This window comes from Apis laboriosa, unplaced genomic scaffold (genome assembly GCF_014066325.1).
Source record: "Apis laboriosa isolate Shangri-la unplaced genomic scaffold, ASM1406632v1 scaffold112_cov148, whole genome shotgun sequence".
Classification (NCBI taxonomy): domain Eukaryota; kingdom Metazoa; phylum Arthropoda; class Insecta; order Hymenoptera; family Apidae; genus Apis; species Apis laboriosa.
The window spans coordinates 3,186,055-3,204,131 of NW_025220865.1; the positions used below are offsets into that span (position 1 = coordinate 3,186,055).

At 23.2% G+C, this 18,077-nt stretch overlaps 3 protein-coding genes and 1 long non-coding RNA gene across 6 annotated transcripts in view; 1 reads left to right on the top strand and 3 right to left on the bottom strand.

Annotated features, from left to right (window-relative positions):
* Window positions 1-18,077, top strand: part of LOC122715280 (synaptotagmin 1) — a 35,974-nt gene that overhangs the window by 341 nt on the left and 17,556 nt on the right. Inside the window, exon 1 of one of the 2 annotated variants that reach the window (XM_043937391.1) lies at window positions 7,880-8,124. The exons of the other annotated variant lie outside the window; for it this stretch is intronic. The gene's annotated coding sequence lies outside the window, so the exon portion shown is untranslated. Of the gene's footprint in view, window positions 1-7,879; window positions 8,125-18,077 lie in introns of those variants that run through there. 2 annotated transcript variants of the gene reach the window in all.
* On the bottom strand, window positions 656-3,339 carry LOC122715321 (out at first protein). 2 transcript variants are annotated; one of them, XM_043937431.1, is made up of 5 exons: window positions 3,139-3,339; window positions 2,811-2,924; window positions 2,406-2,724; window positions 1,979-2,315; window positions 656-1,460 (listed from the first exon to the last, which is right to left on the bottom strand). In XM_043937431.1, the coding sequence occupies exons 1-4, from the start codon at window positions 3,232-3,234 to the stop codon at window positions 2,005-2,007; spliced, it is 840 nt and encodes a 279-aa protein (XP_043793366.1). In that variant the 5' UTR covers window positions 3,235-3,339; the 3' UTR covers window positions 656-1,460; window positions 1,979-2,004. The 2 variants fall into 2 exon arrangements, with proteins under 2 accessions (XP_043793366.1, XP_043793357.1); XM_043937422.1 differs by lacking the exon at window positions 656-1,460 and having other exon boundaries at window positions 1,815-2,315.
* Window positions 3,666-5,273, bottom strand: LOC122715328. The gene is made up of 3 exons (XM_043937444.1): window positions 5,064-5,273; window positions 3,857-3,951; window positions 3,666-3,776 (listed from the first exon to the last, which is right to left on the bottom strand). The coding sequence occupies exons 1-3, from the start codon at window positions 5,271-5,273 to the stop codon at window positions 3,695-3,697; spliced, it is 387 nt and encodes a 128-aa protein (XP_043793379.1). The 3' UTR covers window positions 3,666-3,694.
* Window positions 14,960-16,896, bottom strand: LOC122715338. The gene is made up of 3 exons (XR_006346814.1): window positions 16,735-16,896; window positions 15,611-16,176; window positions 14,960-15,298 (listed from the first exon to the last, which is right to left on the bottom strand). It is a non-coding gene; the product is annotated as an uncharacterized LOC122715338 (long non-coding RNA).

The window sequence follows — 18,077 nt, forward strand, 5'->3', positions numbered from 1 at the left end:
ATTTTTGTTTATCTTTTACTTACACTAAAAAATTTAAATACGATTTTGTCAGTGAGGAAGCACGGAGAATTGCAACGTATATATATAATATGTTTATTATTAAATTGGACAGATATTGCAGTCTTGTTTATAGTGGTTTGCTATGAAACGTATACTCTCATTTTTATCTCTCTCATTTAAATGCCAAGCAAACGTTTTGTACAAATAGTGAATTCTTATTTCATACAAGTCAACAATATTTCATTCATCGATTATTTCATATACTATATGTATATATATTATGAACTGTACGTTTCGGTTATTAACAAATATTCTTTATATACAGAAATCTAATTCATTGTCACGTACTTAATTTTTCATTGCTTATATTTGTGTCAGCTTTTTCTCTTTTGCATTATGTACAATTGAAACCTAACTTATACATGTAAATGGCAGCTTTACAAGTCATGTATAAAATTCTGTACAGACACCCGTGCGTTTATTGTTTAAATAAATACGCGTAATCATTTCTTATAAATTATTAAAAATATAATAAAGTTGTTGTTAATACGAATTAATTCATTTGATAATTAGACAAGAATTATTTACAACATATTTTTAAAAAAAAATTATAAAATTTTATATCAATATTGTTCACTAAGAAATATCAAAATAATAAAACAAGAGCATAAAAAATTCTAACCTAATATCATATTTTTCCATGTATTATAAATTCAAAAACAATTCTTTCATATCTTTAATAATTTAAGAAAAAATTGCGCGTATTATACATCGTTTAATATATCATGATACTATACATATGTAAATTAAACGTGCAATCATCACGTTATCCTGAATGGATTATTTGTAACTTGTATTATCCTAATATATTAATATGTATATATAAATACTTATTGCCGCAAGTTTAAACGGCAATGAATAATTAAAGAAACAGTGTTCGAATTTATACTCGAACAATTATACGCTTTTCATTATACAATAACAATGTTGCTTTGTGAAAAAGTACATGAATTTATAATACTAATACGCACATCTGTGACAATGTACATATGTTAAATAGTATGTACTTTGTAAGACACAATATAGTATAAGATTAGGAATGATTACCTTGATAAATACACGAGAATATTAATTTAGGAATGTATGGTATATAAGTAATAAACTTAAATAATTTTTATATAATATGATATATAAAAAATCTTTTAGAATTAGTTTCATTTTTTCTTCTTCAATAATTTTTTTTTCTTATTTTTTATATTTTATTTTTTTTTTTTTTAAGTTCTTAATTCGTTATTTTAATAAAATACAAATATTAGTGTTACAAATGCATCCATTCAGTACAATCTATAAAAGTAAGAATCTAATCTAAAAGTCTGAAAGTTGACACTCTAGTACATGTACCAAGGATTTTTTTCACTCTGCTTTCGTAATTAATGGAATCGCCGATACCCATCGTGCATCTGTATAGAAAAACACTGGCACTTTAAAAGCATCAATGATATTGACAAGTTCTGCAAATATTATTAATACTTGTCTATTTAAATTGATTTGTTCATCTCATATTAGTATTTACTACAAGTAGAGAACTATACATGGCATCAGAAACTTCATCAATAAACAGAGCAGATTTAAAACTTTTATAATGATTGATTTTAAATTATTCTCTAATTTTTCTTAAATTCATCATGAAGAAAATATTACAAATTTAAAAGAAAAAATTTTCTTACAAAAGATAAAAAAATTACTATATCTTGATAAAAATATAATATAATAATTATATATATATAATAAAATGAAATTATAAATCTTAAAATAATAGTACTATATGTCACAGATGTTTACATTTATAAGCATTTAATATCGAATAAGAAAAAATTGAAAAAAAATTTTGAATTATATTTTTGTTAATATAAAAATGATAAATTAAGAAAATAATATTTTTTCATGCTCTGAAAAAGTTTAACTTTTTATAAATTACCTATATATCTACAGTGTTCTTATATGTCATTCATCCCATAAACAATTCTGCTTCATCTTAGAATAATATGAGAATATAAAACATTTTTTACATGTTTTAATGCCACATTTATATGGAGTAGCTGCTTTTTTACCATCACTTTTGCCTTTGCAAAATTTTAAACCACATGGATACCATCCAATACATAACTCTAATGAACATGTACAAGGTGCCCACATATTTGATGTATCTGCACATCTTGTTACAAATAAAGATCTTGAATCATTTGTACCTTGTTGTGTCAAAGAATTTGTGCTGAAGTTATATACAGCTGCCATCAATGAAAGTTCAGATGAACCTAATGAATTAAAAAATAAAAAATCTGATAAATTAAATTTAAATCTTATCTTATTTTAAAGATCTTCATTTATGCGTCAATAAAACTTACCAGGTCTTTGAATCCATTGTTTTATATCTTCATTTCTAGTATAAGCAGATCCAGCTGCTTCTCCACAAAGAGTTGCAATGTGCTTAGAGATATCTTTAGATTCAGATACATCTAAGAATAAGTCCATAGTATAATTTACATGACCTTTATCTTCTTCTGCAACACGTACAGTGCCTGGATTTTTTTGCCTTAGTTTAGACATTGCATCAGAAGATATGAAATCCACTTTAAAAAAATGATTAACAAAACACAAAACTTGATACTGATTCTGACCACGTTCTTCTTCACCCAAAACTAAGGCTTTTATTATTTGCACTTCCTAAAGAAACATGTTTTATTTTTATTTATATATATATATATATGATATATGATGAGAAATTATAGAATTTCAAAATAATGAATTACATTTTTGAAATCAATAAGTTGTGTTACCAATGTGCCATCTGAACATTGAAATTCTAGGGTAATAACATCTTCAGTAACATTGGAAGAAATCGTTTCTAACAAAATATCACCACCCTGTAAAGTAGCAATATATAAATAATGTATAGCATTTAAATTCTTATTCATCTTTAAATTTTATTTTATTAAACTTTAATTGCAATTAAATTATCGAAATGAATTTTTAATTGATAAATTATATCACAAATTTTCATTATATAGTACTTGTAATTTAGCAATTGTAATTTATTTTGATTTTTCATTATAATAAGTGCTAAATAAAAATTCATACCTGATTTTTGACATTTATGAGCAAATGAGTTATACAAACGCTATAGAAATAATGCAACAAGAAACAAATCGTGAATAATTCGTTGAATTTCTTCATTGTCGCATGTTATAATTACATCTATCACAATACTAAACACTATTGCAACTAATTATAATGTATCATCATTTATTTGAAAGATAGATACTTTAAATATAACCTAATCGTAACAATTTCCTACTTCATACATTTTGTAAAGCATACATTCACAACTATATTGTCATTGAGTAAAAACTAGATAGAAGGGCATATAAATTATATAAAGTATATTTTAAAATAATTAATTAATAATAATAATAAGCTTAGAAGTTTTGTTTATTACTTGTTTCAAAAATTAAATTAAAGAAAATAATATTGGAATAAATCTAAAATCAAAACTACAATATCAAAAGTTTATAAATTTTTTATTTTTATAGTTAAAAATTAAATTTTATAAAGATCATAGCAGAAAATTTATATTATAATAGAAGTAAAAATTATATCCTTAAAACTATATATTAACAAAATAATTGCTTAGATTTTATTTCAATTTCAAATTTTTTTCACTTTGCCGCGGTTTCCAACCAGTTTGATTTATTCTTTCGGTTGATTGACTATCATCTCTAAAATTTTATAAAATATTTCCTTTACATTTAATTAATTAGAATATTTTATTATTAAAGATTTGATTGCATTTACTTACTGACATCTTAATCGTAATTCAGATAAAATAGATGGAGTTGGAGGCTTTTCGATAGGTTTTAAGTCATACGTTTTTAAATGAATATAAACGGGAATCTGGAAACATAAATTTCTTATAAATATATCATAAAAGTTATCATAATATATCAAAATATATTATTTTTAAAATTTTAATAATAAATTAATACAGTTATAAATCAAATCAACAGTTATAAATCAATAATCAAAGAAAAAAAATAAAATTAAACATGTAAAAAAGCAAAGTTTTTAATTATTTAATATTAATTATTTTTTATAATGTAAAGTTATAAACAATAAAAAGTCATTATTAGCAGTAATAATTTTTTTCTTTTCATTGCATGTGACACAATCATAAATATATAGTATAAACGTATATAAATAGTAGAAAAAGAATAGAAATAGAAAAGATAAAAATTGAGAATTTAATGCTCTCAGAGTAAATTAAATATTAATCTAGAAAAAATATTAAGAAGAAATAAAAAGAAGAAATATGATAAAAATTAACTGTCATTTCTTGCTCTACTTTACCATCCCTTTTTGAGGATTGTCTTTAATACTCAAGAGATGACGCTAATAATCAATTGTTATTCTAACTCTGTCCTTTTTTCAATATTCATTTTCTTTGTTTACTTTTGTATTTAATTTGCAGCACTCTAGAGATGGCGCTGATTCCTCAAATTTTATCCTATCTCTATCTTTTTTCATTATTTACTCTCTTTATTTATAGTTCTTGGCGCATAACTTGGCGCAGACAATATCAATTGAATATAATTTCATCATTTTTTTCAAAAACTATACAATGTGTTTTAATTTAATTTAAAAATATAGATATTCTTGACTTTGTAATATATCTTTAAGATGACGATTTTCAAAATATATATTTTAATACAAAAATTAAATATATAATTTATATTTAATTTATATAATTTATCGTAAGTATAATATAAATATTCTATCATTTATGAAACATTTAAAAAAATCTTCTTTACTAACAATAAATAGACAAATTTTACGAATTTATAAAAGTAGGAATATACAGAATAAAAAAAGAAAATATAACAATATGAGAAATTTCTTGAATGCTCGTCCTTCCCAATAATGATAAATAGGAAAAAAAATGAAATCCTAAAATATAAAATTTATTCTGTATTTTATCTGTTTATTTAGAATAGGATAGAGATACTTACATATGGTAGCAATGTATCAAGGATTATCGGTTCAATATATTTCTTTGATATATCCGGAATTTGATAAGAACTATTCAATATCGATAAATCTGAGCCGTTTTCAAAAGTCAATTTAGGCGATATCTCCTTTCGATCATCACATAAATTTGACTCATTTAGATCGTTTAACAATGAGTCGTCGTTTTGCTTGATATTCACCGAATTTTTCATCTCGATAAAGTAGTCTTTTGCTAGCAGAGACTGCTAAAGTTTTAAGATGCAACCAGGCCGAACTACTTTCGCGGAAATAAAGCCGAAGACCCACTCCAACTTGAGCGCTGGCCTCTAGATAATAATTCGAGGATGCTCTTCACCGTTATGCCCGGCGAAGTGTTCACAAACTGAAGTCCCGTGAGCCGATATTTGGTCGATAAGTTTCATTTCGTTGAGCAATGGACACCATGGAATTGCTCTTTTTAAACGCGATTCTTCATTTTTTTATGTCATATTTTTCAGAATTAAAAATATTTATATATTTATAATATTTAAATATTTATATATTATATTAAAATTATAGAAGGAATTATATTATATTATAAATATTATATTATATTTCAATTTTCACTTCTTATTTTTCTTTATTTTTTTTTAATGATTAAGTCTTTAAGTATCGTGAAATTAATTAAATTGCATTCTGAAAATTTATACTATCATTAAAAATTCATATATCGTTTTTAATTATATTTTTTATGTTTTCCTATTTTTTTCATAGAAAATATTGAATAGCCTTAGTTTTAATATTTATTTGATTGGTGAATAAAATAATAATAAAAAATGAAAAAAAAGAAAAAAAACTAAACTAAAAATTTCTATCGCATTTTTGCAATTTTGAGTCAGAAAGAATGAAAAATGAAAAAAATAAATAAAAATGACATCATGCTTTTATAATTGCAAAGTATAAAAAGCGAAGACAAAAGGAAAAGATGAATGATTTTTCATACTATGATTCTATGAAATAGACAATGAAGATTAAAGGGATTAAATAGTATATTACAATTTTAAAGATAATCCAATATTCATTTTAGTATTCTCATATTTATAAAAAATAAGATAAATTAGAAAAAGATTATAAATTAAATTAAATTAAATTAAATTAAATAAATTATAATTAAGAAGAAGAATTAAAAATTAGATGAAATTAATTAAAAATTATAGATTAATTGGAAATTAAGATATTATTAATTTTATTACAATCTTATTATTAATTTTTGAATGATTTAAAGAATAGAATAATTTAAAGATTTATTGATCAAATTTAAATTTTAATAAAATTCTATTCCATAGAAAATAATTTTTTTCACTATTACTAATAATTAATTAAATTATAAATATAATCTTTTGTATTATCATATTATATCTATTATTATACATACAGAAACATTTTCTTTTTTGTTCGAAGTGGATAAAAATTTTTATGAACACAAACGTTTTTAAGGCTTAAATAAGGTTACAAGTTTGTTGCCTATGAATGAGCTTAATTTATGAATCGATTTTCCTTTACTACTTATCATGTAACATTAAGAATATTCTATTTTATAAATACTTTTTTAAAGAAAATTTAAATTCACTAAAAAAAAAACCAAAGATTTAAAAAATTTTTTTGACATTATTAATATTATCAATTTTAAAAGTATATTTTCCTATTATTAAATTCTAAAGAATGCTTTCTAAATTTTCCATTTTCAATTTTATTCGTGTACCTCTTTAATCCATTGAAATTTAAACCATCTACCCCCGAGATTCAATTATCGCCATTTTCTGTATCATCTCTATTCGCATCTCTCAGCAATAGTAGCCCAAAGAAGCAATTCTATACAATTGTTAGCAATTCTTTACAACAAGATCAATCGAAATGAAATGTAATACAATAATCCAAATAACAAAATTTAGAATTTCTCTGAATAATTTTTCCATCGCGATTCTATTAAAAAAATCTAATCTAAAATCTCCTAAAAAATCATGGTAATATTAATTTTTATTTTTATTTTATTTAGATAGTAAAAATATTTTATATCTTAAAAATAAAAATATTCTTAAAAACTATCTTTTTTTTTTAACTTACTCCAAAATGTCTTCTATTTTTTTTTTTTTTTTTTATTTAAAAAATTTAATCAAAAATATATTTGATATATTTTCATTAATTTTATATTTTTTTTTTGTATTTCTTGTAACCAAATATTCATGCAATATTATCATCCAATATAATATCCACTTAATACAATATTAATAGTGATAAATTATGTATTAAAAATTGAGTAAAAGTCTACTTCCAACTATCATAAAACTATACGATTATCCAATTATAAAATGTATAACAAAAAATAAATAAACATTACATATAAACATTAAACAATTAAAAATCAGAAAACCAAATATATATACTTAGCCAACTCAGTTATCTATCCAATTTTATTGCACGAAAAATATTTAACAAAACTATCCTACTATTCAGTTTCAAAATTAGAGAAAGTATTTCCTCCTCCTTTTTTTAAAAAAAAAAATACAAAAAATTCTATCGAGCAACGTTTAACGTGCTCGTCTTCCACGATGAAAATGTTATTCTGCACCCTAAAAACATCTTTTTCACCGTGGTTGTCTATGGCGCGCGCATCCGTCCGAGGGGGGTGGAGAAGGCGCAAGAGCATCGGCTCCGTCGAAACGGCGGAAAACGTAACGTGTTTTATCGATTTGGGTCGGGGGGGTCGGCCATGTTCGTATCCGCCACCGGTCAGGCGCACTCGTGTCCCAACGTCGAGAGACCGTGCCACCGATAGATTTTCCACCGTCTACATCGTCGTCGATGTCGCAGGGCGTATAAAACGATGATGCGCTTGTAAAACGCGAGACCCCGTGTTTTTCACTCGCTCTTTTCTCATTGCCATACAACGCCAGAATACGTTCGCTAATTGTTTCCACGGATCCGGCCCGCGTCGAAATCTTCGAGCGACACAGAGGACAGAGGATAGGAGGAACCTCGAGACACCTCGTTTCGGAGTAGTGGAGTCAACCGAGAACGAGCATCGTGAGTATCGTTCGATTTTTCTAATTTTCTTTCCTTCCAAATTATCATTTTATTTTTTAGTTTTTGATTTATTTGAAGATTATTGGAATTATCATTATTGAGTTTATTAGGTTTGGGGGAGAGAAAGAGAGAGAAAGAGAGAGAGATTCTTGTTTGGTTCTCCCTTTTGGGTCGCGAAGTGGCAAGGAATTTCGATTCAAGGAAAGTTATACGGTTTCCTAAGTTCTCATAAGAGGATGTTGTTTTTATGATGCGAACGAAAGTGGTTACCGTTTTTTCTGTGATGGTTCTTGGTTTGGTAAATAAATTTTGAGAGTATCGATAGGATTTGAAGGTTTGAGATAATTCTTTGAAGAATAGTGATTTGAATTGAGATTAATGAATAATATATTGAAAAAAATTCAAATTATAATTGAATTTATTAATAAAAGATGTTGTTGGATATTAGAAATAAGATTTATTGAGAATTACATTTAAAAATTAATTGATTTTGTCTATATTTTTTTTTATTTATTATATATTTCGCACTAGTATAATATTGTATATATAATATAGTGAATTAATATAGTGAATACTATTATTAGAAAAAAAAATTTATTTTGAAAAGATTATATTCATATAACTGATGATTTTAAATTTTGTATATAATAAATATTCTCTAAATATAATACTGCTTCAATTGATAATCATAATTGATAATTTATAATGGCTTTAAAAAATATTTATATATTATTATAGTTCAAATATAAAATATAAAAAATATAAAATATATAAAATATAAAAAAATGGCTTGATTTTTTGAAAACATTTTTTAGTAAAAATAATTTTTATAGTTACTATATATAGAATGTATTTACATACATATATAATAAATAGCGTCAGTATCAATTGTCTCTCATGTATAATCAATATTTCGCATTTTCTTATCAAATATTTTTTTATCTAAATAACCCATAAACTTCTCTATTTTTTTATAATAAATTTGAGATGAGAATATAAGGAAGCAGAATTTCGTTTGAAGAAATAAAATCTATATCCTCGATCATGCAATCCAATTAGATTCATTTAATTTTGGAATTATTTTCATGAAAGATCGTTTATGACAGTTGTTTCTGTAAATGTGTAAAAATTTCTGCTAGTTTTATTTCTGACTTCTCTATTTTCACGCGCTCATGAATTTTCCTAGTTCTTCTCAATCTTTTAAAATTATCCTCTATCTCTTTTTCTCTTTCATGTCTAATAATTTTTATATATGTACAGAAAGAATCAAAAATATGAGTATCACTTTAAAGAAATGGAATTTATATAATAAAATTATATAGAATTCAAAATATATACTTTAAATAAAATAATATTTAATAATAATGTACGTAAACAATATTAAATATAATATATTAAAAACATATATTTTTCATTATTTTTATACATAATTTGTATTTTTTTAATTAATATGTATAACATAAATGTAAAATGTAATAAATAAATTTATTATATATTTATGTTTGGTTTTCACTATTTATTCACTATATATCAATAAAAAATTTAAAATTATATTTTTTTTCTTTTTATATTATATCAAACATATGATTGACAACATTTTTTAATTAATTAAATATTTTTTAAAATAACCTAACTTTCTTTTAATTTCGTAAATTCCATAGAATCTACATTAATGATTTTAAATTTTTAAATAAGGTAAGTAATTGATCAATAAATAAATAATATTTTTGTATAGCTTGATTTTCAATATTAAATAACTATCATTTCTATGAGTACTCACTTTTAACTATCGTTATATATCGATTGTGCGCGAGCTCTGTCGATCGTTCGATAATTGTATTCCTCCGATTCATTGCTTCGTTCAAGTCATTCTACTTTTCCTCTTTCATAGTCGTTTTTCATCATGGTATTGAGATTCTCGACTGCACACACTCGAAACCATCCACCAGTGAAAACGTGGGCGAGTTTCTTCCGAGTTCTGATCGATTCCCGGCGTGAAATTTTCTCTGCTTCTAATTTTCTCAAGTGTTTCCGAGTGTATCGCGACTCGATTATAGGGACCGATCCTTACGCGTAAAACGACCAGTGAATAAAGAGACATCAATGGAATTAACTATTTCTGCCTTTCTGACTATTTTTTGATTATATTTTATAGTTTTTGTTGTCATAATTCTGACACATTTTACGATTTTAAATGTTTGCGAAATGATTAGTGATTTCTATTGAATAGTTATTGTGAATTGTGAATAGGTATCATTTGATTTTTATAACAAGCTGTTCGATTAGTATTGTTTTTTTATTCTGAAATTTTGTTATTTGAAGAGGAATTGAGATTTTTGAGTTTAACAGTTGGCTAACTTTGCGACGATGAATATTTTTGAGATGAGAGTGGAAATTAAATTATGAATGTGTGTCAATGTATTTTTTTTTTTATTTATGAGAACTTTTAAGAAAAGTTTAATATTGTTTCTTTATTTTGATATTTTGTCGTTAAGATTAAAAGATTAAAAGATTGACATAATATATTTATGTTGTTAAAATTGTTGTTAAAGATAGAATTAAATGTGTTTGTATTCGGATTACAATGCTTCTACATTTTCTATTGTTTCTTCATTCTTATATCTTATTATTTATAAAATTAAAATTGAGATTTCTAGATTTGTTAGTTTATTAGGGAATTCATGAGAGTTTTAATATAGATTAAATATACTTTAAATAGGTTAGAATCCGATTTGAATATTTTACATAAATTATTTTGTTTCATAAATATTAAAAAATATATATATGTAATATTCGTCCTCCGTAAATAAACTCATATAAAATAGGTTCAAACTCTATCTTAAATCCCATGAAGTGAAACTTTTATATTGAAATTTACTTGGATTCAAAGCACATATTGAAATTGATCTCTAGTCGACACCCATTTTGGCGTTATTGAATGGTGATCGATGGGTGGAATGGTGATCAGCTAGATTTTTCAGAACTATTCTCAAAATGATTTAGTTACTTTTATTACAATATTTTTTTCTATCAAAATTTTAATATGTGAGGTTTTTATAAACTATTAAATACAATAATATGTGAGGTTTTTATAAACTATTAAATACTAAAATTATTATTATAAACTATTAAAAACTATATAAATATTAAATAAAATATTAAATACATACATATAAATAATATTATATAATACATATAAATAAAATTATTAAATATATTTAAAATAGAAATAAACAAATATTGTTAATATTACAAAATAAAGATTTTATTATACTTTATTGTATCTCACTTATTTCTTATTAATTTTTTATTCCATTGAATTTTTTTATATGTAGGCCAAAAAAATCTATGTAAATATTTGTAAAAAAAATATATTTATAGTGCTTTATTGTTTAAAAGGATATTATGCAAAAGTTTTCATATTTTCCTATACGTATATACTGGTTTCCGACTCTATTGAATATTGATCGGCATTTTCAATTTTTGTTTACCAGCTCTTTGTTATTTAATTTCAATTTTAGCTACAGTTCGTTCATGTTTTATTATTATATTTTCTATAAAATATGTATCTATATTCAAATAATATTTTATTCAAATTTATTATTTATCCTTTATTTTCCATATTTAATATTTTAACATTATAATATGTAAAGTACAAATTAATCGGAATTAAAACGATAGAATTATTTTATCTCATTTATTTTATATTTAATACAATTGAAAATATATTAAATTTTAATTAAATTTATATAAAATTTAATCATTTTTGTTAAGTACAAATAATTATCCTGTATTTTATAAGTAAATTATTAACTTGTTGGATTATCAAACAATTTCAACAATCACAAAGGAAAATTCATTCACTTAACTAGTTAATGAAGTTAATGAAGTTAAAAATTTTCAACAATTGAAAAAAAGAAGAGAAAAATAAGAAAATTGTTTTTTGTAGAAAAATAAATTGTTCTCCATACAAAATTTTGTAATGACTATATAATGATTAGATATTATATCATTATTTCAAATGAAAAAATGTTATTTCATTCAAAAAAAAATTCATTAAAAAAATAAATCTTAATTATTAAATATCTTTTTAATAGAGAAATGAATCAGAGTGATAGATAATTGAACAGTGATTACGATGAAAACATTCTTTGTAAGGATTTAGGCTAAATGAGTGTTATTTTAAAGGATTAAAGACTATATTGAAGTGAATTAGTTATTATAACGAGATATAGTGCGTTAAATGTAATTAATGTGTCATCCTTCTCAACATTGTTGGAATATTGATAACGATATTGAAATTATAAATGAGATATATCGTTTCGCATGAAATAATTAAGAAATCGTTGGAATATATTTTTCTGTGATTCAAGAGGAAAAAATCTGATTAATTATAAGCTTATTATTTATTTCAAATGATAAACGAATGATTTATGTGATCCACTTCTTTTTATTTATATGTAATTATTACTATTAAATATTATATATGATTGCATTGATAATTATTTGTATTTTTTTTTATATATATAATTTTTATATTTTATATTTAAATTAAATGAAGTTAAATTAAAATTCTGTTATTTAAGAAAAATTTTTTTAAAAAATCTATTGAAGTAAGATGAAATTATTATTAATATCCATTCAATTTTATTAAGTTTCAGAACACATATTTTGAAATTAACATATTAGTTCATGTGAATGTTATACTGCATGTAAAAACTAACGCAGATAGAAATTGTAGTAATTGTATAAAAAAATTTATTGAAATGCTACATTTCTTATAGAAATAAAACAATACGATAATAAAACTCGTTGATCATGTTAGATTAAACTATATGAGAAGATATATCAAAGAAACACGCGAAAAAAAGTGCTTTACTAGGTTAGAATGGAAATATAGAAATATTGGAACGTTATAGACGATGAAACTGAGGAATTGCGGTTAATATTATTGGACCAGTATCTATAAGTACACAGTTTTATCGATTCGTGCTTCAACCATTCTATTACATATACAAATGCAGACTATATCATATACGAAATCAAAATACTATACAATAAATCACGAAGATAGAGATTATACAATCTATCATATCTTATTTAATTAGGATCATATATGAAAATTTCACTTTTAAATATAGCATTATTTTATTTAAGAATAATTATTTTTTTTAGGAAAAAAATATTAATTTGATTAAAATTTAATTAAAATTTAAATTAAATTAGTAAAATTTAAAATTTTCTAAAAATATATCACAGATGTATTAAATTACTAAAATTAAATTTTTTTATATTTAAGAATTTAATTTTTTCTCAAAGACTAGCTGATATTGATTATTAATTAAGTTAAAATTAATTAAACAATTAAAAATAAATTAAATTTAGGTTAAGTTATATATTACAGAATGCATATATAAAATACATTATTTTATTAAATTATTCTATTAAAAATGAAAAATTTTGTTTTTCCTCAAAAAAATGCGTTACTTTAGGAAATGCATGTAAGAAAAAAAACAATTGAAAAGAGAAGAACGTAAATCGTACAGTGTCAAAACTTGAACTCGGAAGCCTTACGGCTTGTCTTCAATTATAAGTATAATAACACGAGACTTTTAGCTACATTTCATATAGTGAGAAGAACAATTTACAGAAAAGACGAGAAAATATAAGCGATTTTCTTGATTAAAGAACGCTTCGTTTGATACAGTTTTCCTCATTCTTTATATTCACTTCCATAAAATATTGGAGTTTTTTATAGCTAGATTGAAATGACTAATTTATCTTGATAACCTGGAAATTCTGAACTCTTTTCTCTTGAACGTAAAACAAAAAATATACAGAAAATTTAAAAATTAATATTTGTGTAAAAAATATGCTTTGCTTTTCTTTTCTTTTTTTATTTTTCTTTATATTTTAATGTGTAATTTTTATTATTTTTTGTTCTTAAACTTTAGAAGTTTCTGATTATAAAAAATATATTTTTATATTTCCAATGCATATAATTACATTGTATTATGTTAATATATCGGAAATCTATAAACTTTAATTTATAAAAATTAATATTAAATTCCATAACATTGTACATGTATTGCATTTATGAAACCGCATTTATTTTTATGAAACCGCATAAATAATTATATTGTTTTTTTATAACTAAAATAATTAATGAATTATAATGAAAAATTAAATAATCATGACTTGGCTATTCAAATCTTAAAGTTTCATTATTATATATAAACAAATATATTATATATTAAATAATATTAAATATTATTACTGTAATATATTAACAATAAAAATTTCTTAAAATTCACTAGATTCTTTATCAAATTACTATATAGTAGAAAAAACAATTTAGTGATTTCCTAAAGTGATTTTTTATCCTCTTCGAAGTTCATTTACAGCTGTTAAACATGAATGATAAAAAGTCGACAAAGCTCGTAAATCTTAGTCGAGTTATGAAACTACTGCGAACAAATTTGAAGCGTAGTAGTTAAATCCTATTGAGAGATATCTCTATTGATTTTTTACACACTTGATTCATATACATAAGGTATTTCATTGGAAAATAGATAGTATAAATAATTGGAAGTAATTCTATGTGAAAAAATAAATCGAAAAGAAGGAATTAAAATTTTTGAAGCTAAATTTTTAATGAAATAAAATTGAAAAATTTATAATTAGATCACTATAGCTATTATAATGATGATTATTATTTCAAATTTAATTTTCTTGTAAAGATCTCAAAAAATTTTACTCTTCGACTTTTTGCATGTAGCACAAATGTATAACAATAATTTTGTTTTTTTTTCTTTTACTATTTATTTTGAAACTTTCTAAGGTGACACAGAAGATGTGAAATAACACGAAGAATACGCATTATAATTTCTCACACAATCTTCTTTCTCTATACCATTTCATGAATTTATTTCAAATTTATAAGTCAAACATAATTAGCAGGGTTCATGAATTGCGAACACGTTTAGATCCAACTATATTTGCTCTGTTCGTTGCACAAAGATCCTGTTAGAAGCTGTGCCCGGTGTTAAATTGTATGTTTTCTCGCTTCTCTTCTTTATGTTGCGAGTATTTTAATGAATAGAAAGTAGTGTTGGGATAACTAATAAACTAATAATTGCCACGATAAATGTTCAAACAACTTTCGATAGGAAACCTGGAACAAAATGAACTATTTAAGAATTGAAAATAAAGAAAGATAAAAAATAAATAAAAAAAATATTTTTGTCAGGTTACTATATTACATTATCTTTGTCACTTTAAAAAATTAATTCAAATTTAATTTTAAAATTAATAAGAGTATATAAGAGTAATATAATATTATAACTCTTATATAAAGAGTAATAATAGTAGATCACAATTAAGAAGTTTACACGCATATACAATGATTAAACAAATTATTATATTAGGAAATCAATGCAATTCTTTCGCAACTTTAGATACGATCGTGGCAAGAAACTATCATTACAACTAAGTGGTTTGCCGATCCCCAGAGGGTTGAGCGTGAAACCCTGGAAACATGACACCTTTTCATACCCACGCATCTGTAAAGCGACGCAGTAGCCAGGAGGGTAGAAGCTTCATCGTCATTAAAATTCGTAACGCATTTCCGAAGCAAATCGTCACTGTATTTCTCTCTGTGTAAATTGTACAGATATAGATGAAACAAAACATAATTCTTATATTTTCATTATCAACTTCATTGTACAAACCTGTTCTTATTTCAACAAAATGACTTCTGAGTTTTAGAAATAGCTGAAAATTATTAATATAGAAACTTATAAATTGGATTAAACTTGTCTTGCATCATTTTGAGCAATTTTTTCTTTTACGCATTTAATTTAGATTTCAAGTCACTTATAAAGAAACCTTTAATAATATAATTATAAATTTTTCTTATACTTAATTAGAATTTTTCATATCTGAATAAAATATAGATTATCTTGTATGATAGTATCACTTTGATTTACGTCGTTATTTTTCTCCAAAAAAATGTTTCAGAAGTTGAATTGTTTCAACATATTTCTCGATTCTCTAGAATTAAATAAAATGTCAAAAAATGATTAATTTCTGGCAATATAGCAAAATAAAGATAAGTATATCAAAAAGGTGAGTATATATAAAACAAATAAATAAATTAAATTCTATGCCATTTCTTTTAGGATTATATGATACAAAATCAAAAATATAAATAAAAATTTTTATCTTTGTCTTGAAATTCTTGAAAAAATTTCGCGTGCCACCTCTTATTGAATTATATTCTTCTAATACAAAATTATAAAATTTGATAAAAATTTTTGTTATCAAAAATTCGATATCAGGAGAATATAAGTTGATAAGAGATGTCGCGAGAAATTTCTAAGGCCACAAATTTTTGCTGAAATTTCGATTTTGTATTAGTCGAATATAATTGAACAAGAGGTGGCATACAAAATTTTTCAAAAATTTCTAAATCTAAAAATTTTGCCGAAACTTCAATTTTATAATGGAAAAATATAATTCGACAATGGTACGCGAAATTTTTATAGTATTTCTAAAAGTAAAAATTTTTATGAAATTCTATATTTTTATTAATTTTATATAAATACTTACTATTTGCAGCTGTTATTTTTTGTTTTAAATCATTATTTTCAATAGTTTTCTTAATTTTAAGAATTTCTTTTATATACTTATCTTCTCTAATAAAATCTGCTTTCTTTAAAGAAATAATTTTTCGACAAATTTATATCGTTTTATATATTCGTTGTTGGCTATCCTAATCTGTTTATGGAAATAATTGATAAGCAATAGTTATATATTGATGTATACGCTATCACAGATATAGACAAAATTCATGGCATAACATCAAAATTTTATTCGAATAATTCGAAAACTAACTGATTAATGATTGTGTATAAAAAATTACTAAAAATAATGTTTTTAACAACATGTATATTTCAAATTCAATAAGAAAAAGCTAATCAGTTGATTAGAAATTGTTATAAAACATTGAGTTTTATATTTTTGATAATTATACCACATTAATTTTATCTTTGTTACTGTAATATTGTTATTGAAATTAATGTGCAAAGTTATTTTTCATACTTATTAATTTCTTCTGATGACTTTTATTCAGCTATTTTTACAATTTTGCAATATTTAGCCACTTTATTTTCTCTTTGTTAACAGGATTAAATTGAATTAAATTATAATGAAGGAGATATTCTCTCACTAAATTACAGAAATTGAGTGAAAGCGGAACTTGGGCAAAAATTGCATTACCTGGAAAGATTTATTGCAATTTTCTGTAATAAGTAATGTACATAAATATATATATTTCTGTAATAAGTAATATATATATATATATACATACATATAATTAAAAAGGAAGAAAGGAATAAATGAAAATGAAAGAAAACTAACCTAAAATTGTTAAATTTTATAAGTCAATCTCGAGTGTTTTTAAAAATTTTCCATTATTATTCGAACATTTTCTTGTTTATTAATTAAAATAACGAAACTTTTGCTATATTCTACTAATATTTTATTCAAATAAAACGCTACCTTTTGCTTATTTTAAACTATGCTAATTTACAATGTAAATCATTGTTTGTACAATGCAAACAGTTATATAAATTGACGAATTGTAGCAATTGATTACTCTTATTATTTTGTTATATATGATGATCTTTTCAATGATTTTTATGAGTTATAATAAGACCGAAGATACGATTACCGTCAAACTAATTTATGTTCATTAAAGAACATGTTTAAGTCATTGCAACGCCCACGTTATATCCTTATTTTCCATGGTGCCAAGTTAGTTATCGATTTTGCATATTCAAGTGTATATTAAGTTATTTCGCCTCACATATGACAAACAATATCACCGTTCTATTCTTATTTCATTTTATTAATTATTTCTATGTAGAGTTATGTATCATTTTATTAATTAT